Source organism: Struthio camelus, chromosome 15, assembly GCF_040807025.1.
Source record: "Struthio camelus isolate bStrCam1 chromosome 15, bStrCam1.hap1, whole genome shotgun sequence".
In the NCBI taxonomy this organism is placed as follows: Eukaryota; Metazoa; Chordata; class Aves; order Struthioniformes; family Struthionidae; genus Struthio; species Struthio camelus.
This window is the reverse complement of record NC_090956.1, coordinates 13,116,845-13,142,545: the sequence shown is the minus strand read 5'-3', so window position 1 is coordinate 13,142,545 and position 25,701 is coordinate 13,116,845. Positions and strand designations below refer to the sequence as shown.

The 25,701-nt window shown below is 39.7% G+C and overlaps 1 protein-coding gene across 1 annotated transcript in view; it reads right to left on the bottom strand.

Moving 5' to 3' along the window:
- LOC104149710 (uncharacterized) overlaps positions 1-25,701 on the bottom strand; it is a 109,564-nt gene that overhangs the window by 67,711 nt on the left and 16,152 nt on the right. Inside the window, exons 6-20 of the mRNA XM_068908870.1 lie at positions 25,522-25,687; positions 24,403-24,540; positions 23,314-23,503; positions 22,160-22,287; positions 12,756-12,859; positions 10,939-11,104; positions 9,208-9,390; positions 8,923-9,075; positions 6,796-6,940; positions 6,120-6,278; positions 5,286-5,404; positions 3,891-4,172; positions 2,708-2,863; positions 2,049-2,233; positions 1,061-1,243 (exon numbers count right to left, since the gene is read on the bottom strand). Of these exons, the coding sequence (XP_068764971.1) occupies positions 1,061-1,243; positions 2,049-2,233; positions 2,708-2,863; positions 3,891-4,172; positions 5,286-5,404; positions 6,120-6,278; positions 6,796-6,940; positions 8,923-9,075; positions 9,208-9,390; positions 10,939-11,104; positions 12,756-12,859; positions 22,160-22,287; positions 23,314-23,503; positions 24,403-24,540; positions 25,522-25,687 (2,457 nt within the window). The remainder of the gene's footprint in view (positions 1-1,060; positions 1,244-2,048; positions 2,234-2,707; positions 2,864-3,890; positions 4,173-5,285; positions 5,405-6,119; positions 6,279-6,795; positions 6,941-8,922; positions 9,076-9,207; positions 9,391-10,938; positions 11,105-12,755; positions 12,860-22,159; positions 22,288-23,313; positions 23,504-24,402; positions 24,541-25,521; positions 25,688-25,701) is intronic.

Below are 25,701 nucleotides of genomic sequence, written 5' to 3'. Positions count from 1 at the left end.
CAAAAAACACATTAGGTCTACAGTATGAACCAGTACACTTGAAATATATTATTTAACGTAGCCCAACATCTTATTAAAATGCTAAAATGAATAAAGAAAAAATGGCTTAGTTTGGCATTTCTTTTTTAAAAGATGAATGGCCCATCATCCATCCTAGCTCTCAGAAAGAGAATTACATCACAAAGTCTCCCAGGGTCCTAAAAGGAATGGACAGTTTAAATGCTAAATCCACAGTCTTTTAGCTCGTAAGTTTTTCCTGAACTGCATATCCTACAGTACTGCAGTGTCCCAAATCAAGAGAACTAGATAGCAACAACGATCCACATACTGCAAACACTTCATTCATCTGCTGTCATGTCTAAAAGGCATGTGGCCTACAATATGTCATCACATTGATTATTTCAGTGCTTTCTACTTGGGACTTCTATCAAATCTGGAAGTGCAAAGAACAGAGAAAGCCAGCAGACAAAAAAAGCTAGAAAGCCTAGCTTGCATTAACGCAAGCAATTCATCTGCTTAACAACTGACAGTTGTTGAGGTGGTATTTTACAATAAATGCTTTAACCAACATCGAAGAATCTAAGTAAAAACTCACTAAAAGGATAAGAGTACACCTCATTAGTACCATAGTCCAAACTACTCTAGTGTTTAGCATTCTGTATTTGGTTTTGCTAAACACCATCTGTAGAAGTAATGCTAAGTTTTCACTCCATCACTTTAATACCCTGAACTAGATTCTTCAGATACTGAAGTTCCAGAAACAGCACTGAAATTCAGTAGAAAAAAGGAGGGGAGTATGGAAAATTCATTTACATCTTTTATTTTCAGGTTTTGATTTGACCATTTCACTTCACTGGAAGGATGTATTTATGGTAAAATAATGTAAAATGCACGGAATAATTTCCCCTTCCTCTTCTTCAGAATAGCAGATTTGGACTATGAGTCAGTTTGTTTCCTGACAAAAAAGTATTTCTGCACTATTAACAAGTCTGCAAGTTAAGCTCTGATTCAAGGTTATCAAAGTTACTATTTGCAGGAAGATGTCCTTGCTTCATCTTACCTGAAATTAATTATCTCCATAGATTCTTCTGGAGTGTTCAAAAAAACTTTGAGTTCTTTCCCTTTTTTAACCTGGATTCCCCCATCAAGACTAGTAGATGTCCTCATTCCTGTTTCCCAGCTCAGACCAGCTTTTCCCAGCGTCCCCACAGTTCCCATTTGGACAGAAATCTGGAGAAATGCACTGTTGAAAGATGCAGATGCACACAAGTCTATGAAAGGCACTTTCTTTTTAAAGCACTTGATTTAAACCATAGGCTTCTTATCCTCATCAATAAACACATAGTGTTTGATGTTGTACAAAATATATTGCTAACAATAAAATCATGATGAATATTTTGTTTCAGGAACAACTGAAAATATTCTATGTATATAGACACACACTTTCTAATACAAATTACTGCAAAACTAAGCGTTATGAGAGAGATATGTCCTGAGTAATTGATTTGAGCCCAAACTTCAGCAGGGAATATCAGGGAAGGGAACCGAGTGACCTGGTTTAAGTCAATTTCTAGTTATTTCGCGCTTAGCTAAGGTTAGTAAACAACTCAGTATGTGTAAAAAGCTACTATAGCCAAATAAGGAAACACATGGTTAAATCATCAGCTGGTTTGTAGATTCATAACTGCATGTCTGGTCCTGAAAAAATCCAAAAAAGGCGACATCCCTGTAATGAGTCAAGCAATTCAAAAGATTATCTGCATGCAAACATTCAGGAATTTGACTTAAAGATAGGCGAGAATGGTCAGCTTAAAGCAGGACTGAAAAAGCACAGCAATGGAGAGTTTAAAATCAGACAGGCAGGACAGGAAACAGCTACTTTCCTTGCAGCGCAGCAACCGTTCAACAACTTAAGCCTGGAGACTGCTGAATTCTTCAGGAATTTCTTCACTGATTACAACGGATGTCCACATTGAATTTGCATATCAGGAATTGCTACTTAATGCCAGGAATATGTGGAAGTGACAAACATTTGCAGCAGCTATTACCTTGGCTTGATATACCCGCTTACAAAGAAATTTGACCGTTTTTTGAAGTTCACATTCCCTTTGATTTTTACATTGGTTGCTGCTGAGGCATTGACAGCCAGTTGAACAGGAAAGCCTGAAATTGCTGGAAATTGCAGTTCTTCAGTGGCCAAACTCAATCTTCTATTAAACTGAACCTCTCGTCCCTATGGTGAAAATAACAAAAAACAAATCAAAATTATTTTGCATAATCAAGCCACCATGCAGGAATTTTTCCAGACCTTTTTGGGGGGCAAAACTATGCATTGCATTTCTCTTCCCTGGATGTATTTTTAACTGAGCTGGTTTTGGAAACAAGGAAGAAGGCAGCCCAAAGCCTGTGTCTTGCTAGTGCATGAGCTAGACACTACTCCTTTCCTGGTTAAAAAATGGAATTATTTTGCCCTTAAGCATGGACGCTTTTGAATGAGAAAATGAGATAAGAATCATCAGACAACAGACCCAGTCCTTGCCTCATAAACACTAAGGCTATTCAAAGCACCATTTACCAAATGCTGTTTAAACCCAACATATATTGGAGTCTTTTAAAGTTTGGTTTAAAGAAAGAACAAGTAATAGTCTGTAACTTCTACATATCTGCCAGAAGGTAGTTTCTCAAATAGCAGAAAAGTTCCTTTTACCTTCAGAAGTTTGACTGCCAGCTCAGCCAGATTTAAAGAATAATGTTTCATCTGTTTTCTTAAATCTTCACAATCCACAAAGCTAAGTTCATTTCCAAAGATCTTCATGCTTAGCTCACATTTCAGCTCCTTCTTCCTCACCATTCTTTCAGTGAACTGACATGTGGTAAAGACATAAAGCAAGAAAAGAATTATGTTTACATTAAACTCCTTTCAGACCAATATTAAACAATTCCTCAGTACAGTTTATGTTATTAGCAAACAGATATCAGGCTCCCCTTTATAAATATTTCAAGTCCATTTAAGATCCTGGATTAGTACCTGTCCTTTACAGCTAAACTTCAGCTCCATACCGCACAAGTTGGCTTTCACTTAACACAGGTAATTTGCACTCCTAAGGTGACTCAGAGAAATGCTAAGTATTGCTGTACCTGCCCACAAACAGATGAAGTCTTGAAAATGGGAATACAATTTCCACTATTATGCCATTATGGGCACCATGGTTGCTAAGCAAACTGTAAAGAGGCAAAATTTAAATTTTCACTCCTTAGGAACCCATACAAGAGTAATACAACATGGACCACGAGACATAAGTTTACACTGAAGAAGAAAGATGAACCCTAAGAAGAGATGTGGTCTAAGACAAACAAAAGAAATCACGGCTTCCAACTTTTCAAGATAATACTTCAACAGTTAAAGTCAATTCCTACAACTTCCCTGTCATATACATGGAACATAGCTCCCGCCCACATCAGACTGTTCATCGATCAACACATATAACATCTGACAGCAAATCTGGGAAGTCAGATCACAAAAACATGACTCAGACACTAAGCATCAGGCAGCTGTTTACAGTGCCGCAGAAGTCATCAGATAAAAGGACATCACTGGAAAGAGGGTCAGTGCTCAAAATAATAGGAGGAACCCCATAATACTGGCAACATATTCCCCTAGCTCAGGGTCATTGTTTTGAGATAAAACTTTCTGAAAAAACTAGAGACTCAGCTCTTCATGGCTTTGTATTTTGTGCAGCTGTTAAGTTCTGTGTAAATGAGCGGAAAAAGTTACGTATGCTTTCTGCAAAGGAGACATTATTACACAAAACAATAAGCAATGCTAGATGGAGTCCTAAGGTTAACTGGGAAATGTCATGAATTTTTCCAAGATCTACAGAATCAGTTACCTTCTTCACTAACTCACTCATCTTATTATACTTTCTAGCGGGACAATTCTGGTTAGCTCTTCCCAACTTTGCCTTGCCAGCTTTGGTCACAAGACGATCACCACGGCTGTACCGCTTGGAAGTGAACTTCCTCTGCTTGACCTTTCCTACCGTCTTCACTGGGTTTTCTGACTTGCGCTTTCTTTCATCAGTGTTTGCAAAAAAATTGTCACTGAAAGTAGCAGACTTTCGCCCAAAAATCTTCTGCATGAGAACTTCTGCATTCTCTAACCGTACACCAACCTACAGGAAAAAATACAGTGTTCAAAAGCCTGAAAATGAGATACATAAACCACGTCCAGTTCCATAGGCAGAAATTCAACTAAAAATACATCAAAGTTGACAAACCTTCAGGTTTTTGTAGGAATGATTTGCCATACAAGATCACAGTGGTCTATAAAGCTTAGTATCCTACCCCATGCAGCATCCAACACCGGGTATTTCAGTATTAACTATTTTACTATAGTTTGTTGATTATATGAAGCTCAGTACAAAAGAAAAATCCTTTCTTAATCTCGTACCAATTCATTTATACCATGAGGGATGGTCTGAGCTACCTTAGTTTAGCATGTTACAAATGATATTTTGGTTGTAAAACAAGAATGCACACATTTTATGCTCCTGTAATAAGATTCTGTTTGGAAATTTGACTAAGACAACACTGCTAATATGGATTAATTAGGGATACATGGCATTGAAAAGATTTTTTTTTCTGCTTACTACCCCTACACTTATCTTGAGATCTGAAGGTTACATTAAATTCTTTCTTCCGCATACGCATTTTTACCTGCAATAAAGATTCCACATGCCAAACGTTGCTTTCTTTTACAGTTGAGCTACTCAGGGCACAACTAGAGGCACAATTAAAGAAGGTGAGGCTGCAGGCCATTTAATTTACCCAACCATGGGACAGTCAATGGGACTAAAACTATGAGTTCAGTCAGCTATGTATGACTCTCTCCCTCTTGTATTAAAGGAGTAGTGTATCCAAGTCAATCCAGTTTCCACCGAAGTCAACTGAAGGAAGCGGACTGAGTTAAATTGGAGCTAGATCAGGGTTCTCAGAATGCAGCAACACTGACCTTTATTTTTTATTTGAATCAACAACTACAGTCAAATATAATTCACGTGGCTAGTGTATTGTACTATCAGAGCAAAAATGGTTTCAACGTGAATATGCCCATTGAACAAAGGGGTCTTCTTGTCAATCTGAAGGCAACTTTGCAGTAGCAGTGAAAAGCATACCTTGGTACAGGGATTGTGATGGGAAAATAGAACACATTTCTTTCTACTTCAGGCCACCAAATCTCCTTTGAACAGGGGGATTAAAAAATAAAAAGAAATCCCAGAACTTGCCTCCAGTAGATTGATAGCCTGCCCCATAAGGTGAACAGTAAAGTTTGTCATGACTGATCGTGGTAGAAAAGATGCAGGAGAAAAGACTACTGATCCTTCCATATTTGCACCTGCACCAGCTGCAATATAAAATAGCAGATGTCATTTGGAGTTCAGCTATTCTCATCTACTTTTCAGTATAGGAATATATATCATTCTTTGAGAAACTGCGACTTTGCCCATCAAGAAGATGGTGAATAAAACATTCAGCCAAAAGCATTAACTTTTTAGCATAGCAGAGACTTTAATGGGCATCGCTGAAAGCCTGCTATCTTGCTCACACTAAAAAAAAGAGTATTTACAATACGTACCTTATAGAGAAAGATATAGATAGGAAATCAAAATGTTGATTTGAAAAAACATTATCATGACTTTATTCCTAATGTTAGATAGTTAGATAGTTAAACAAGAAGGAAGTAAACTGAATCTTTTCTTACACCAATGAAATCACATAAATCAGAGGAAAAAACACATCCCAGTCCCCTGTTGCTGCAAAGGAACCTTACTACGGAAGGAATCAAAAGTTGGTGTTCACAAAAAGAAAGAAATTTCATTGCTTCTTATTTTTCACTCTCAAAAAAGACAAGTTGCATATTATCTGGCTTGCTGGAGTTATTTTTGATATACCCCAATAAAAGTCAGAGTAGAATCAAGCCTACGTTTGCATAGCTATTTTCTATTAAGTCATGAAAATTAAAATTCTCCCCTATGAGATAAGACATAAAGGACCAGAAAGCCATGTGGTTTTTGATAATGCATGTTTTACAAAGAATCAAGTTGCAGAACTCTACAAACCTGTGTGGAATGTGACATCCGAATATGAGGAGTATTTCCATGCCTCCCAGTCAAAATCTTTGCTAAGGATGTCATCAGGAAGAGAATCTCGAAGGTTCTCCTTCAGTGGATCATCTGTCTCCAGGAGCTGGGAGAGATGACTCCAAACAAAGGAGCCCACTTCAATTAGACAAAGAAAAGCATTCGGAAATCAGAGAAAAAATTTAAATAAATTTTAAAACTGATACAGGGCATCTTTTTATTTATACCACAACTAATCCTAAACCATTCCTCTGACTGCAAGAGAATTCACTCACTTTCAATAGCATTAAAACCAGAGTTTGATGCACACTATCTTTCCCACAGTCAACTTATTTAAATACTGTCTTATTGCTTTCCTATATGGTATGTGAGGAGTGATTCATTCCTTAACCTCATTTATACTTCTCAGTTAACCAGGCAAGTGAGAAAGTAAGGTTAACCTACTTTACTGTTTGCAAGGATCTTCTATACTAAATTCAGAGGAGTGCATCAAATAAAGATACAACAGTAATACACAAATTAAAGGCAGGCTGTGCAGCTGAAACAATTTAGGAGTGTTTAGGTTTTACATTAAAGCAACAGCATACAATCTGGCTCTTTAACTCCAAGTATGGAGTTATCGGAATGTTTAAGACTTCAGTAGTTGCTTGCTAACCTTGACTGGATGTTTCCTTTTGCAAAGTCTTTTGTACTTGTTTAAATAACTCTTCACATGGACATTTCATTGCTATATAGTAAGAAGCAATCCTTATTTCTACTTCATCACTGGTAGCTTGATATAGCTGAACTAATACAGCATTCTAAGAGAAAAAGAAAGATAAAAAGATTACAAAAAAAAAGAAAAAGAGGCTTATGGTATTTACTCCCCTAAAATATCTCACGTATGCACTTCAGGGTATAACTGGGTTTCTATTTCTGAAAAAGACAGCCATTGTTATAATTACGCAGCCAAAGTCGCTTCATGCATGTGATGGTGCATGAAGAAATGCACCAACCTGACCTTCACCCGAATCCCTGCTCGGGCGATAGCCCTCAGTGAAACCTGACCTTCCCCCCCTGCCCCGCTCAGGCGATAACCACCAGCAGCAGTCGTGATGGCTACATCTGGCTCAAACTGGAATCTGGGGAGATAGGTAACAGCACAGTAGCTAAGGACTAGTTGAACATGCACCAAACAAGGTATGGCTGGTATGCAAATATAACTGAGACAATCATCTTACCCCATAAATAGGGGGCAGCCCAGAGCCCGTTGAGCTCTCCTGCACGGCAGCGAATCTCTCCTTGAGTAGGGATGCCGCTCAAGGTTATTCCTCCAGGTTGAGAGATTCCTTACCCACGACAGATCCTCAGTAAGTGACTAATAGTATGCTGAAACTTTGCCAACTTTGCTAAGTTACCCCTTTCATTGATTTTACGCATCATCCTTAGACATAAACCGTTGACCAAGTCTGGGACTAAGATTGGATCCAGCTGCGCCTAGACTCCTCTGAGAAGGAGTTTAGAAAGCAAGGGGGTCCGTTCTGAACCTCGTGACTCAACGGGAGGGTTTCCTTGGCACTTTTGTCCGACTCTGCCCTCCACACAGTACATAACTGAGTGAACCCTGCCACCGAATCTTGTTAAGCCACTGTCTTATTTACCTTTGATCTTCGTTAAACCACTATATCTATAAAACATATTGCTGCTCCTCTCTTACGAGTGACGTGCATCACCTCTCATTCACCCATGACAGTGCAACATACATACAAACGTATGCACATATTCTCCATATTACCTAACCACAAATTTTCAGAACAAACTGCCATAACGACCTGGATCCTATATCCACTAATATATACGTATAGGACTGTTTCTGACAAAGAGCCTGGCTTGCTAGCACTACCGTGAATGAGGATTTTATACACAGACAACAACAGCTACATTTATTCCTGGTCTTGATCAAAGGGTAGGACCGTAGCAAATTTATTCTGTTCAATACTTTCCCAGTATCAGCAAGCATGGATTTTTTGGTGAACTGCCTGAAATTAAAGAATCAGTGACTGATACTAATAGCATTTCTATTAGCATTTAACACCCCTCAGTCTACTCACAGGGCATTTCTTTAGTAGCTCATTTATTAGACATAACACTACATATACCTCAGATTTCAACAGCTCTAAAAAGCAACAGGGAGCTTCATAACAGAACATAGAACAAGCAGATTATGCCAATCTATGCTGGAATTAAATTGAAGAAAGCAAGTCATAGAAAATGCTTTTCTAACTGCAAGTCCATGCAAGTACTGTGGAAACTTCTGGCTCTTCTGGAGCAGAACAGCCACTTTTGCCCAGACTAGCACTCTTGGCTTTGCTGTTGTTTTTAATATCATGTTTTTTAAATAATCAAGTTTCGTGTTTTCTTCTATCAAACCATTAACAAATTATCTGAACTATGACAGTGTACTGCCAATCAGAGCAAGCTTCTTATATTAAATACTTAAATACGTAGCATTTCAGATAGGGATACAGGGGAACAGACTACAGGAAAGATCAAGTACTGTGGATTTTCAGCCACAACCCACAAAAAAGAGTCACAAGCTTTGTCTCAGTGGCTGGGTGTCTTACCGCAGCTACAAAGTGTATTATGGTCCTACCAACCTTTCCAACAGCAGAAGAGAGCTGCTGGAAGACACAGTTACACTTAATTCTTATTTGTTTGCATGTTTCATAACTACTCCAGAGAGTCCAAACTCTGGGACAGCAGCAGGAAGCCATCAGGCACTTGCTGGCAACAAATCACTTACCCTGACAGAACAGGGAATGCGCCTGAAGGCCTGTATAGCAGCTAGACGAATTTCAATAGGATTACTTTTCAAGGAAGCACAAAAACTCAGAACAGGAGCTAGTGAAGCTGCTGCCAGTCCCGCGTTTCCAATGGCTTTTAACACTAGCTGCATCTGTAAATACAAAGCAAGGCAGAATCACAAGTTAACCACACCTTGTCAGCTGTACATGAAATTTTACTGTATTCAGACATTCTGCCAAATTCTTTCCAAGTTCTCTACTTAAAATGGATCTACAGCTGATACCTGGTTGAGTCCTTCTGAGTCTCGCACAGTGCAGTTTCCTCCCAGAAATTCACCAAGAGTCCTCATGACACTCTGCACAGCAGGCACATCATCACAGGATTTGTGAGCTGAACAAAACCTGTGTACAAGAGCAGTCACTCCCAAGAAGGAGCTCTTGCTTGCTCCCGGTGACTGCAGCAAAGGCTGGAAAGAAATACACACACACCAAAAAAAAAAAAAACAGGCTGTTTTCAGAAAAGTCATCCTCACAATTACTCTAATATACTTAATAGAAAATAAACGTATCAAAAGACTTGCTCACTAAAACTCAATCTCAGCAATGCAAATTTTCAAACAGCCCTTGGAGGATTTCAGAAACACAGAGGACAACCCTGAGGAGAAATGATAGAAAATTCTTCCACTTTCACATAAAGGCTAAAAAAGTGTCAGCATGAAACAGACCTCAGGTCTTTTCACAAGAAATCATGCCCTGCATGATTAAGGAGTGTGAAAATTAATCTAAACTATTTTCCAGAATGCTCAGAAGGAGAGTGCTTTAAAGTAAGGAACCTCAATGTGACATGCAAGCAGTTTAGAAGAGAATGCAAAAGTTAGCATATACATTCCTCATAAACATACACAGAGGCACAGCTGTGTCATAAGCTATGCTTTCATGAAGAGTCACATGAGTATTATTCATAAATAATTCTTGATGTACTACTTTTAAAGAACTAGCAGATAATTAAATTATTTGTGATTGTTAACTATCTATCCCAACAGTACAGTATTCGAAACTGTCGAAAACATCTACCAACATGCTTACACACGTATGTAGAACATGCTCTTGAAACTGGTAGCATACTTACAGCATCCATAAATAATAGATTTGCCTTTTAGAAAGTGTTATTTATGGATCCTTAATATACCTTACAATGAACATATCTTTTCCAAGGTCCAGTCTCATAATCAATAATTAACCCTACTGTATTTCAAGAGGAATGCTCAGGTACTATGCCCTACTGCAGAGAATTTGTGACATTCATGCCTGTTGTACATATAGCTTGGGCTTCTTATCCTTGGAACTGGCCAGAAATTCTGTTTCTACTTGGCTGAAAACATTAATATTTCAAACATCATTTCCATTCCAAATCAGATCAAATTAGGGAAAAATCTCATACTCTCCTAAAATTTTGATGAGGGAGGCATGGAGGAAAAAGGAAAGCATACATTCATTGTAGAACTGGACATGTCATTTAATACATATTTTTATGGTGTTTTATATTTTACATTAGTTCACATGTTATCTGTAGCAGTACAAGGTGAGTTGTTAACACACACATCTTATCCCAGAATCAGATACACTGACTGTCCTCAAACAGTTTGGGATATGATGACAATAAATAAGTTCCATCTGGCAAAACCTTCCTTCACTCAACGGCAACTAAACTCACACTGGCCTGCCCTTGAACCTCAAAACTAACCAACACAGACCAGTTTCTGGAGTCCAGGAGGTAGTCAAACACTTTTTTCCTTTTTAATCTCTAGGTTGAAAATGTAAGTCAAGCTCCAGTGAGCAAACACCAAAGCATCCTCTTCTGGAATCGAGATTAAATTAGCCAGTATTTTCACCTCCACGTTGTTCAAGCTACCTGTACAGGTGGAGCTTTGTATAAATCTGCAAGACTAGTACATAAAATACAAAAATTACGACCTAGCTAGATTTGACAATAAATTAAAAACCGGTCTGCTCACAGCAAGAGATTCGATCATGCCAGAGGTGGGCTTAGGCATGAATGAAAACGACCAAAGGAAAGACTCCACTTTGTCTTCCTCAGCTTCTCCAGAGGCTATAATTTCTTTCATTAGGAGAACACATGCTTCCGTAGCACACGAGGGGAGAGCATCTATTAGGGGCTGCCTGTAACACAAGAAAAAAGTACACCAAATCTAAAATGACCAGTATATCCAAGAATCAAAGAGCAAACACATCAAGGGTGGGCTTCTTTCAAACTAAATAAAAGCCCACCAGCCCAACAAACAATACATATTTCAAGCCTTAAGAGCCCCTCTATAAACTTTCTGCCCCTTCCACCTATACTGGTGGATGGACATATTTATGTTAATTAGGAAGAAATTAAGCTAAACAGAGTAAAAACTCTTGAATAAGAGACTTTACTCTTGCCCCAAGTTAAATTAGTCTAAAGTTAAAATGGAAAGAGGCAGAGTAGTTTAGATTATTCTCTAATATTTAAGGAAATTCACATGACTATTTGTTAACAGGTGAGCACAAACTTGAGCGAAAACAAAATTTGCCATTTTTGTGCTAGGTAAAGTTTAAAACGTTGTTACAAACACAAAGCTTGGCATTAGATAAATTTCAAATAAGCTGATGACGTTTCATACTGATATCAAATAAAAAGCTTGTTTCTTTGTTTATGCTTTTCAGGATACCTATTTTGGAGAGAGAAAAAAATCCTACTGTATTTAATAATACTGTATTGGCATTTCTGAAAGATTCAAACCCTTGAATCAGAACTATTCCCACCTGCAGAGAAGTAGGATCCTTGATCTTAAAAACTGCAGCTCCATGATCAGTATAAAGCAGCCTAAGGTAAGCCTGCTACTGAAAGACATGGTTCCACCATCTCCATGCTCCCAGTCAAGTATTTGTCTCTTCTCCCTCATCAGCACTTTGAGTATGCTATCATAAACAAATCAGAACGACGTCCCTTTTTTTCCTTTCTTTTGGCAGGTTTAGATTTCAGTCAAGTCAGTGAGCCGACCCAGTTCATCCCACCGGCAGACAAACTCTTGACTTACAAGAGACAGGGCAAAAAAAGGGTGGGAGGAGCACCTCTTAACGCTATCAACGCTCTTACGCTGGTAGGATCAATTCTCCTCCAGTTTTGCTCTCAGAATCATGTCCCACAAGCACCATCGCGAATACAAAAGTGCAGAAGGCAGAAGAGGGAACCATTAGTAGCAGTACAAAACTAGCAGTGGGAACAATGAGCAAGGGCCTGGCAGGGAACAGGGGCAGAGGGGGAGGGACAGTCAACAGCACCATCTTCTTCAGTAGCTGCTAGCTTTCAGATCAGCTTAGTTGCATCACCAGAGCACAATCCAATGGGTAAAGGTGCAGCCTTACTACTAAAAGCACCAATTCAGGTAGGCTTTTTCATAACAAATTGCAGTAGAGTCTTCAAACCAGTAACCTAGATTCACATCTAAGCCATGACTCAAATTTCCTGTTAACATTGCTTCTGAAACATGAAATCTGTCTGTGGGAATAGGCATGGGACAGGAAAGTCAATTTTGCATACAATGTTAATTCGGTAAGGGAAGAATATCATCCTTCTATCACATAAGCAAGATGTGCAAGACACCGTCTCACTTTAAAAGTGCTCCAACCTTAAATCCATCTTAAAATACAGTAACACCAGAACAGCACTTACATAAATTTTTCCCAAGCCCAAATGTTTATTTAAAATATTAATCTATTTAAAGTATTTACAAAACATTTATTTCCAATAATTAAAAAAAAAAATACTGCTGCCAAAGGGCCTTACCAGTTATCTCTGCATTTAAGTGAAGATCTTTGCCATAGCACTTTTAAGGCCTTAAGAGAAAGATGTCGAAGCTCAAACACAAGAGTCATGAAAAGGTCTGCAGTCTGTAACAGAGTACAACAACATAGGTACTATTACAACTGCGCAGAAAAGAAGCTTTAGAGAATAGAGCACAATAAGGGACTTTGGGTTACACCAGCTTTGCCACTGATTTGCAATATAACCTGAAAGTAAAACCTCCTCTCTTCCCCGTACCATCTTCTTTGCATCCTTTTCTTTTCTCTGCAGGCAACAAAAAAACAAGGACAAGGACTTTCACTGAGGCTGCTGGTCATGCAGCAATGCGCAGTGACCCCTAGGCACGCCACTCTGATACAACGAATAATAACTGCGGTTACAGTCTGGAAGAGAGGGCTCTCATCTCTTCCGAATTTGTACAGCAAGATCCTGATCCATTACCAGAACTGCTCACATAAGTTAGCACAAAAAGAACAAAAATCAAGTATAACTTCACATTCTTCTTAAGTTTACAAGATCATTTAACTGGGGCATGCCCAACATCAAAGGTTTTGCCTGCACAGCTGTGGCACTGTGTGAAAATATCCCATCCCAGTGGGAAAAAGCCCAAGTATACCTCCTCTAATCTCTGCAGTGAAGTCCTTCAGCTAGCATAGGATTAGTAAAAGCTATGGTGGCAAAAGATCTGTTTTACGTGGCAAAGCTGCATCACCACTACATCCAGCTGCTATTTTCCCAGCCGTGCATTATCCCACACGCTTTTCAGCGTATAAAGAAGTGCTTATTCACAAGCTGCCCTTTGCTCTGGCCAAGAGAAACAGATAAGATTGAAGAACTATTTGGGGTTACTTTATTTAGAAAAAAGCACCTTAAATATTCCACCTAAGCAGAATAATTCTGTTTTAATAACTTATTTGCATGTGCACGGTTGAAAGAAGTTAGGATAATTTGGAGCTAACTCACATTTTTCCACTAAGTAAGTGAAGTAGCTACCAGTACTAGACTTTACAGCAAAGAAGAAAAGAAAACCCTTAACTTAAATGTATCAGTTTTCTATCCATTGAAACTAATATTTTTCAAAAACTTCTGACCCGAGGTACTTTTAGATGTATATTGTATTATCAACAATAATTTTTATTCTCTGAAACCTGACACCAGAAATAAAATTAATAAAATATTTTGCATTTTGCCAGGGCTTTTTAGTAATTTTGCTAAAATCTTTTGTTTAATGTAGCCTTTTTTTGCTCATAGTCCATATTAAGGAAAGGCACATACCAGATCACTGAATGTATTACCAAGGACAGAAGCCTTTCTATTTTTATGAAGCACAAGCCTGTAAATTTATTCCTGAATCAAACTAGGCCCTGTATTACATCTGTTCTCTGCTGAAAAGTCTTGTCTCCTTTTCTCAGATTATTTTCATTTAATAGAAGCTTTTGGTAGGAATAGTATTTTAAAGGCTAAATATCATATAAATATGTTCTTCTCTGACTTGATCCATAGTTCCAGAGGTTAAGAGAGATAGGTACTATTACTTGAAAAATTAGCAGAATGTGAAATACAGTAGCATGTATGTACATTTATAATGTATAAGCTTTAATCATGTTCTACTTCATACAGCTTCATTCCAATTAATTATTTACTTCGGATGTGAAAGGCTTAGAAGTAAGATTACTACTCTAATCCTAAAGAAGACATTTTTCATCACATAAAAAACATACAAAGCCTAATTCCACTAGGTTAGAGTGCCAAAGCCTGGGGACAGACCTAATTTAGTTTCCTGACCTTCCTTCCCGGAGCTGCTTCCAAAAGCAACAAAAAGTTGGAATAATCTAGTGCCAGCATTTGATTTTCATTCATGCCAGGATGTTTTCGCTAAAAAGAAGCTGTCTTTCAGCAAGAAGATGGCGTAATTTCTTACTAAGTTCAGTTTGCTAGGCCAAGGGAATCATTTTTCAGATCCAACAAAGAAAAGCATATGCAATGTTTCTTTCCGGACCTTTTTTTTTTTTTTTTTTTTTTAGCAATAGTATACTAATTTCATCAAAATGAAGTTTACTCTTGCACATGAAGCTCTAGTACCTAGGGTTTAACTTGGATAACACTTACCATTTCATAGCTAAATTTCATCTTGATACACATGTATTCCAGCATTAGCTTTACGGTCTAAAAATAAAATCCAAACCATGAACATCACAGAGCTAAGGAAGCAGATTACGTTTCATGGTCTGTAAAATATTCAGAGAATTGTATTTAATGAAGTTGTCCTAAAGCATTTGTAAAACTCAGGCCTCACGTGCGTTTCTGCACGTGCGAACGCACAGTGGCCCTGCGCACGAGCGCGGTGTCTCTGCGAGCAGCTGCTGCACCCGCCTGAAGTGGCTCCTCAGCTGCAGGCCGCAGCACAGTTCTTGGTATCATTTCCAGATTGATATATTTCCAGGTGATATAATTTCAGCCTGTAGACTTAACATCACTGTGCTTCACAACTGCTCACTAGCAGGGAAACAGCTACTTTTGCTTCACAATAATAATAAAACTTGCACATGAACTGCCTGGGGTAGTGGGCTGTTTTTACTTTTAAGGTAGATTCCACTGAAATCAGGCTGTCAGTTAAACAATAACCTCATTGCAAACTCCTTTATTTGTGTTTTCATAGCGACAAACTATATGCAGACTTGGCTCCCATTCTCAACTCTGAATAAAACAAGGAAGCTTGTCTTTTATTCTAGATAGAAACTTGTTCTTCCTTTTATTTGTAGATTTATTGTAATTCTATTAAAACAAAAATCCTCTGAAAGCATAAACATGGTATACTTTAAAGTGGAAGGTAAAGTAGTAAAATGTTTCCCAATAAAAGCTTTTCTAAGCACTTACTCTCTCAAAGCTTGAGACCTTATATGCTGCCAAGGAGAAGCGTAGGTAATCACAAGGGAGCTGGCTTTGAAACTGTGCTCAACGCATGCATTTATGCTTGATTACTGATGTACGTTCTCAAAGAACGTGAGGCCTCCTCTCCAAAAAATTTAATATAACTTTTTAATTTACAAAATTCTCCTCCATGCTAACTGTAGTTTTCAGAGATCTGATTTCTTTTTTCAGCTGTACACATGTTCAAGAACTATTAATTTCCCTGAACTGAAGACCAAGTCTGAAATCATATGGAAGCAATACATTCCTCTCCTTGAAGCCTACTGCTTGACCAACTATGGTTATTCTGTCCCTCCCATGATATTACTTTCCTACCTTCTGTTCCTCCACAGTTCTTTCTTATTTTGGTTTCTCGCCTTTCCAGTTAACCTTATTTCAATCTTGATTTCAGATACTGAGTTAAGAGGAGCTGTGTAAACAAGTGAGGAGAAAAAGCACGCCAGGAAAAAGGGCTACGTAGCACACAAGAAGAAAGAAAAAGGCAAAGGCTAGCACTGCATGTACAAATCTTCAAGTCACAAAATTAGAATAATAATTCCACTCTTACATAGCAGAAAACTACAAACTATTTTTCCTGGGGTGGCTTTCAGCAGGCTCCGTTCACCACCCGATGGTGTGAGCACCAGCATATTAGAAGATGGCAGGACCCTGTGGCTGGGGTCAGGAAGGACAGGACTTCAAGAGCCCTGATTTAGACCGGTTTGTGTTGCTGTTGCTTGCCAGATGAGAGCATGTTTGGATTGCTGCAAGCATTTTTAGAATGTCACGTTTCCAGAAGGTATTTACAAGAAAGCTCAGAGAAAAGCAGCAATATAACATAGGGGAGTAGGCAGAGTTGGCTACTTGCAACAAAAGATTATTTTAAAGTGATTTTTCTAAGTGATACACGTTATGTTACGTGATTAAAGGCTCATCTTCAGCAACAAAAAGGAGCACAGAGGAACAATGACAGGCAGAGGAACCTCAATAACCTAATCAGAGAAAAGAGAGCAGCCTGACCTGGGTCTTCCAAGGTTATTACTGGTGAGCAACCAACCCACTGTGCAGGTGTGAAACTCATCAAGTTAAGTCAACAGGAGAGGTGCTCTGGATCACCTTACAGACTGAGGGGGGGTTACTGCAGACAGCGGTACCAGACTCATTATGGGACAAAGGGGAAGAGCATTTGGGGATTGCACAAGACTTACTGCAGGATATTTAGGAGAAGAACCAGTTACTGGAGGGATCCATGTTTTGTGGGTGGGTGGGTGGGTGGGTGTGTGCACGTGTGCATGTGCGCACGCGCGTGTGCAGGTAGGTCTGAGTATCAGCAAAGGGAGTGGGCTGTGGGCCTCAGGAGGTCACTTGTTCAGGTGCCAGATGGGGAGACCTGGCATTTGGGAGCCAGCTACTAGCTAGACTGAGCGTCTAAGGCCAGCTACTGAAGGGATCCATACTGTACATGTGTGTATTTATATTTTCCACTAATGGACTTCCATCCTGATGAGTCAACGAGGGGAAGAGGATGAAGCCACTGCTGCTGCTTGTGCTTGCCTAAGTGCTGTGTTTTGTCTGTGTGGATCTGTGTGGCCAGCAGTATGTGCATGTGTATTGTGCGTGTGCTTGCCTACTGGGAATACACGCTCTGCCTCACTACTGGCTGGATCTAGGAAAATGAAGTTGAGCAGAGCAGCCTCACCTCCGTCAGGCTACCAGATTTGACAACCCCTAACAACAGGTAAGGAAATACATGTTGATAGTCTACAAATGCAGGAATCACAAACTAAAAGGGGCAGAGGTTATCTGGGCTAGTACCGAAGTACTATAACAGTGGATGACAATGTGGGAGGTCACATTTCAGCTTTCCATCATCTTTCTTGACAATGAACTGCAGCAGCAGCTCTGCTGCATGGAGTATTCAAAGCACAGCAGCTGCACAGTAAGATTAAATTGTGTTGGTCATGGATCAAACGAAGTGGCCTAACAGGCCATTCCCAATATTTGACTCTCTAATTCACAGCAGGCAAAGACTTCTGCTCCTGGCAAAGTCTTTATCACAGTCATACAGAAAAAGAATAGTCTAATTTCAAAAAGCACAATCACTGATATAACTACAGTATCTTCATTCACCTTGAAAATCAGAACACCCTCCTTAGCTGGGAAAAATGCTGTTATGCTCCCCACAGCTGCAAGTTAGAAACATCCAAATCGTAACACCCCACATGGCAGTAACTAGCAACCCCATGGAATGCCTTATCCAAAAAACACATGGTGAGAACAGACTATGACCTAAAGGTCAGCTCTTTTGGGTCAGACCGAAGTACAGGAGCTGCGCAGGGTGAGCCTGACATACCCTTGCCCACACCGCACCTGCTAAATGAATCACAGACACAGTCACCAGAGCTATCAGATAGTCCAGCACCAAAATCCAGCCAGCCACATGCAAACCCCAGCAGAAGTTGTGTGACAACCTTCCTTCAAACCTCCCTCCAGCGAGGGCCACCCCTCCCCATCACTGTGACTGCTCTTTGTCAGTATGCAGTTTGTTCACTTAATGGTCCATTAGCTAATCTGCATCCACATTGAAATTCAATCCTGTCTCATAACTGCATTAGAAAATTAAACAACTTTGCTTCCTTGGGAATGACACAGTCACCAGCCCCCTTTTCTTCACTGTTCACTGTTTTCACTGGAGTTGGGGATTTTCCCTTCCATTTATTCTTATTTTTGTGTCCTGTATAAAATGCATAATCTTGCCTCATTCGGAGCCAGACAATAAGGGGACAAACAAGCTATACATGCCTAACAGCGGAGCTGTCTCCCAGACAACACTGTGGGCATTCCCATAACTCCTGCCCAAAGGACATACTATTGGTTGGAATGAGGGATAATACAGATCCTCTTTGAAATGTCTTGTCCCACAGAAGGAACTCCCTGGAGCAGTGAAAACAGCTAACCACCAGCTGAATCTTGTGCTGGGACAGGCATATGATGAATAATGCACCTCTCCTTTAGGCAGTGGCACAGACAGCAGCCCCTTGCGTTAACCCTAGCCATTTACAAAACAAATTTCCCACACAAGAAGCCAGTGGGCCTCTTCGGAGACAGAAGTGCTGCTGGGGGTGGGTGGAAATCAACTACCAGTCCTTCAAAGACGCTGAATTCTGAGCGCTCAAAATGTGGCAGGATTTAGAGAAAGTTTCTCAGGTCAACCGCAATTTTTTTTTTTTGCTACCCTTTCCAAATAGCATTTGTACCCACAAATAGCATTTAGACTTACAGTCTTTTTCTAAATGTCATTACATACTGCTGTTACAATGACAGCCACCTAGAATTATGCATTACAGTATCCAAAGAGGCTACTTTTATTCTTCATTAGCAAGAGTTACTTTTATGGTTCTGTCACCTCTCTGTAGCCACAGTCCCCCCCAGTATGCAGCTGAAAACATGGCAGACTTGCTTACGACTCAGAGAAACCTATCCCACCGAACATGACCCAGAAAGGCCTCCAGCCACCTTCTCTTCCTGTAGGTCTTTGTTAGGCTGTGCTACAAGGTCAGGCTGTGATCACCATTTAATAGGCTGGGAGTACTCCTAGCGCTGTAACTTACCACAGCTGACCTTGAGTTGCCTGTTTTGATTGCTGCAGTTGTGATCGTTCTCTCTACACTATGCCTTTTCCTTAAGTCTCACACCACATTATACAAACATCTACTTCTGCTCATTAATCACAGCTAAAGCTAAGAGAGAGGTATCATGTTTACATACAGTACATTCATATTTAAACAGGCACCAATGGCCTGCACAGCGGCAGCTCACCACCAAACAGGAACCCTCTCTTCCGTCTCCCGCTATCTATGTCCCTCCTCCCCCAGGGAAGAGGCAGACTGAGCCTTTGCTCTTTGACACGAGACTTAAGTTATACAAAGAAGATGAAATGCCTTCTCCTAGCCTAAGTCCAAGCTTTTTGTTAAAGTACGTGCATCTGCCTGCACCTACAGAAGAAATTACAGCTGCATTGCCCAAGAAATAACCTTGCTCCAAAGTACTAACAATCTAACAGGCCAAGAACATCAGGACAGAGAAAGTATCAGGGATGAGCTGACTAAGGTCATCCGTGGCAAATTCATGGAGCTGGCACCAAGTTCCAGCTCAAGGCTTTCCCCGTTATATCATACTTGCTCTCTAGCAATAAGCTGACCGTGAAGGACATTCAAACAGGAAGTGTGTTCTTCTATTTTCAAATTCACATTTGTTTCAGATTAGTCCGTACGGGAACTTCATTACCAGCAAGAACCGTTCCAGTGAAGGATAATGGGATATGAAGAGCCCTCTCTTTTAGGTCACTGCTCCCATTTCATCTCAGGCCAGCAATGATTAAGCACCATCATCTGCTGACCCTTCTGTATTGTACATAACAGGTGTTCTTCATAATCTCTGAATTTCGCAGAAGATGGGGATATTCATTTCAAAGACAACGACAAATACTAACTGACCAATTACTGCCAGTATCCATAAAAAAGCCAAGACCTGAGTGAACAATGCAGACAGGTAGACCCTTTTATTTATTTAATTTATAATGACAGCCATTTCAGGAAAAAATTAAGGCACTGCATGTCTCATGTGACCAGAATACTCCACTCGATCTTCACAGCATTCACCAGTGAAAATGCTTTAGGTAAAGAGAACGGAGTCCCTCTGGCTCCTGGCAGCAACCCCGGAAAGCATCATGGTTATTACTAGAAGTCACCAGACACACTGAGCCATTCAAGACGCAGCAGCAAGGGGCTCGTGGGCAAGCTGTTCTGAGAGGATGAGGCAACTGGAGAAGAACCGCAGAACTTGGACAAAGGTGGGAACAATAGCCACAGCCTTCCCAGCATCTAGCACCAGCGGCTTCCCTGGTTGCCCACCGGGCAAACTGTCCTTGCCGCTCCAGGGACATCATGACAGTACCCTGCGAGATCTACACTGTAAACTACCAGAGACAGTGAGCATCCCACACTAAAGCTGTGGAAAAGGGTTTTTACGGTTCAGCATCAAAACCTTCTGGGTCAACCCAAACCAGATACTTTTTTGTTTCTTTTTCCACAGCAAAACAAAAACCAAGAACATTTTCTTTCAGGCTAGTTTAGAATACAGTTCAATACACAAAAAAATTGTTTTTGCCCCATATTCAAAAGTCATATGACCTTCTGACTCTTCTTTTAAGTTTGATTTACTGATGTGTATAGGAAAGTGACACTTCAAAGCATTTTGTATTTCTGTAATTCAACAATAAAAAGTTCCCAAATCAATGGAAGCTTCAGCATTTTCAAAATTACTGCCCTTTTCAATAAAAATTACAATTTTTAGTCAATTTAATATTTCTCCACCAAAAAAAAAAAAAAGCTTTTTCTTCATCCTGTAACACCAGCCAAAATTTAATAGAACCTTGACCTGGCTTCGCAGTAATGACTGGAAGGAATATATAGAGTTACTTAGGATAAACTCCTGCTGACTCTTAGAATTGGGCCTATGCTACGTAGTCATATAACCACCAACAGAGAAAGGACATGGAGCCATTATCCCTTTGACACGTCTAAGAACAAATCCACAAAGAAGAACAGTGAAAGATCTCAAGACACTGGAGATGTACATTATGTTTAACAACACCTTTTTCAACTCCTTCATCTTCGTTTCAAGGGTTAGGTAGATTTTTTTAAATATTAAGCAAACCATATAGCCAGCAGTTTATGGCAATGTTAAATGCTAATGTACATATTCACCTTGAGGCTTTACCTACCTACTGCACAGAAGAGCCATATCTTTCTGCTTCCCCTTCCTTATTCCAACTAGCTTGGGATAAGGATTGAAAGGTTGATTCACAACAATAGAACTTGGAGATATTTTAACACTTTAAGTTGGACAACAAAAGTAGTAAGTACAGAAAGCAGGCATGTAACAAAAAGGTACACGTAAAGAAGCAAGCCAGCTAGTGAGTCTGAGTGTACTTCATTTATTTTTCAAATTACTATTTCAAATTATTTGCAAACACTTGGCTCTACCCAGCTAATTAGCGAGTGACCTCCGTAATTTTGTGGCTATAACACGTACCATCCTATTTCCCTCCTTCTGTTACTGCACTCTTTTCACTTCTGTTATGCTCTCTTTCTCTTGCTGTATCATAGATTATAGGGTTGCCAGAGAAATGATCTGCCTTTTTTGTAGTAGTGCAATGCTTACATATTGGACCCGAAGACACAAGAAGGAAAGTCTAGACCTCCTAAATCTCAAGCGAGGGCCCATCTCTTTTCTCAAAGCTTTGCCTCTACGGATTACAGAATGATAATGAAGGGATAGCAGTAATAGTGCCACCGTGATTTTAAACATGTCCAGCTGGAAGACACCCTGGCTGTGTAGAACAGAACTCCACAGAGAACTCACAGAGCACAAATGGCATTATTAGGAAACTGAGGTTATACGGAAAAGCTTACCTCCAGTCTCACACTATGAGCTAAGCAGAGCTTCTGTACTAATTCAGTCACTTCCTCTGTAGTGAATTGTATCTCAGTTTGCTCCATTTCATATAGCATGTTGGTCACATATAGATCCTTAGAGTCCACTGAAAAAACATAAGGAGAAATCAGACAACTGATTGCTGGTCATTTGCTATGGCTAACACCAAGCGATAGGGAAAAGTTCTTCTCTCAGGATTTATTTCTACATGTAAGAATCACTCTAGTAAAACCAGGGAATAAATAAACATGCTTCCAATCAGGTTGAATTTAAGAATGCTGCAGAATGTAGGCCTAAAGGCAACTGTGGCCTGGAAGAAACAGTCAGAGAAACAAAACAAAGATGCACATGAAAAAAATCCCATTTTATATCAATTTGCCCATAACAATGACCTAACCACTTTATGTTCATCATCCTTCCTAATTTTATCTAATTACTCACCCAGTCCTACACTCTCGAACTGCCAAAAAATCAGAAGGAGACCTAAGCGCCAAGAAAAATAAATGGTTGGGCCCTTAACCTCTTCCTGAGGGAGAATCTTGTTATCTTACGTCAGCATAACAAAAAGTGTTCCGGAAATTAGGATTTTCCCTTTACAAAAGGAATTTATAGGTATATATACATACATAAAATAAAACGTTTGTCAAAATTTAGAGCTAAATTTTTAAATCTTTTCTCAAGCAAGCTTCTCATTAACATCAGTAAATTTCTCCTCCTAAGGGAACAGAGTGAAGAGGAAACAAAAAGTGAGGAAACAGCTCTCAGATATGACACATTATTTTGAATTCCATTAGGACTTAAAATTATTTAGCCCCATTTGTTAGCAAACTAGGAAATGTCCACAGACAATTTGCATACGAGATGGCTAGATTGAGGGGATAAAAAAGACACAGAGAAAGGGTTGGCTATTCAGGTAATCTATCACTTTTGGAGATCCATGCAGCTTACAGGCCCTCAACTTCCCAAAAAAGGGCTACTGTCAGTAGCCCAGCTGTACAAACATTCCCTTTCACATATTTTAACACGTGAAAGGAAATATTTGGCACAGAAGGAGTTCCCACAGGCAAGAGGCAGTCTCAAGATTTTTCCAGGGAACTATTTTAATTTGCCTTTAGTAGAAACATTGTGTTACCTTTTTTGTACAGTGTGTCTGCTTCCACCTGAAGGAGTTTCAGTGAAGACTGTGTCTGTGTCTTTGCCCCACCGCCCTTCTTAGAGAATGGCATTACGAGGTTGGAGTCAGTGCATTTGGCCTCTGCCAGGATTCCATCCTTAAAGCTCTGAACACATTCTAGTTTGGAGGACAGGATCTGCTGCTCAGACTGAGAAGGACAAATATTTCAGGGAAAGCCTTGATGACCTACGTCAATATGCCTAATCCTTTCTTTCCCAACTTCATGGAGGATTCCAGTTCTGTGACATAGCGAAGCCTCCTGTCTAGACTTTTGATAGCCCCTGGAGCACAAAGGATAAGATGCTCATTGTTTTCAGTCTACGCTACCCTTCACTGAAATGCAACTGTTACCAACTTTCAGTGTTAAATGGTCTCAAACGATTTCAGTCTGCAAAGCACCAGTGTTAAGCAGGTCTTTTTGGTCCGCAGAAAGCTGAGAGCAACAAAGGCTGGTAAATGATGACTAGCTACTACAATACAAGTAAATTTCACCTAGTAAAAACGACACAAGATACAAACACTGACTGTATTTGACATAAACAGTGGAAAGCTGTAAGTTCTGCTTTTGGAAAACTTTACATCTTTCCAAAGTTTTCTAAAAATAACACACATACTTTACAAGAGAACTTTCCTTTCAACCACATCTCTCTAATCCACCCTTCCAGGCTCTAATTTTACTTTCAGTTTACCACTATAAGCATAATATATTTTGATGATAGAGTTTAATCCACGTGCCTAACAGTGTGTTGCATTTCTAATGTAGTTCATCAACTACTATGCAAATTCACATTAAAAAAAGTTCAGTGACTAACAGGCATTACGTGGACAATAACATTCACCATTTCATTGTACAAGATTCAAGTTTGGGTGAGTAGACACAGACAAATGTAACTGAGATGTAAGATGTTTTAAAATACTTTTTCTTACATTATCAAAAATGTTCCCACTAGTAGAAGCACATGACAGGAATTGCAAACCTGGTACTTAGACCCTTCAAAGAAACTAAAAGGACCCATGCAAGCATCAGCATCATTCCCCAACGCTTACCGACATATGAGGAAGAGCAACAGACTGCACAGAAGTAAAACCAGAATACCGATGAGAGCAGAGGTTTAAGTCCCGGGTCTTCACAAGAACAGGACCTTTTCGCTGATACCGGGTTGGGCATATTCCCAGAATATCCATCTAGTAACAAACACAACATTGAATCATACAGGAACACACATAGTACAAGAAGGTATTACAGACTATTACAATGAACTAAAATCATTGCTCTGTTGTGATAACAATGGCACAGAGAACTAAGTTCTCCCTTGCAGGTAACTGGCTTTGCCACAAAAAACGGGGCAAGGCCTATCATTTAAAAGATGTTGATCAAATTTTGTAAGATCCAGGGTTTGTTTGTTTGTTTTTTAACTTCATTCTGTTATTCTGAGTCAGATCATTTACAAACATATGCTTTTTCATCTCATATTTTCCAGGTTTCCAGGGAAGCCATAATTCAGAAAAGCATTTCTACTCAGAAAAAATGTAATTGCATATGGATGTCCCAAGTGTTATTGAGAAACATCTATTTAAACATTGATACGCAGCAGTAGCACGAAAATGAGGTAGTGCACACCATGTCGGTGGTCACTGCTCTTCACAACAGGATAAGCACAGCCATTGAGATATCTCAGCTGTACTCACACAAACAAAGACTCCAGTGGGGTACTCTGGACAATTATTTCAGTGTGACACAGCAGAACGTAAGTTTATGTCTTCAAGACAGAATGTTTCAAGAGCTTTGAGAAGCTTGATTTTAAAGCCTCCTGGAATCGATGAAAAATTCCTGCTACTTCAATGACTATGCTATCAGCCCCTTTATGAATATTGTTCCTCCCCCAGGGCACAGGTAAAGCTCATGCCCTGGTGTTACAACACCTCCTCACAAAACTCTGCAGTACTCAGCTCTCCCTCAGGTAACAAAGTAGTGGTTCCAACTCCCAAAAAGAATGCAAATTACAGGTGAATTCATAATATTTACTATAAAACGCCATCAGATTACCATAGGCTGCCGACTAGTCACCAAGTGGCAATAATTTTTAATTACTTAAAAAGAGGGTAGACTTAACATACACAAGGGCTAACAGCCACTTCAGAGTATGACCCTACCAATACTCTCACCTCTTCAATGACTCCACCAGCAGTGGATGCTTGCGATGTCTGCAGGACACTAAGAATGCCTCGCTTGATGTTCAGTGCCCAAGTCTGCTCACTCCTTACAGGACAGAGCTTTAGAATTTTCCCATCGTGGAAAGAAAAGTGAAGAGGATGCTGTTCTAGTATTTCTCTGCAATAAAACAG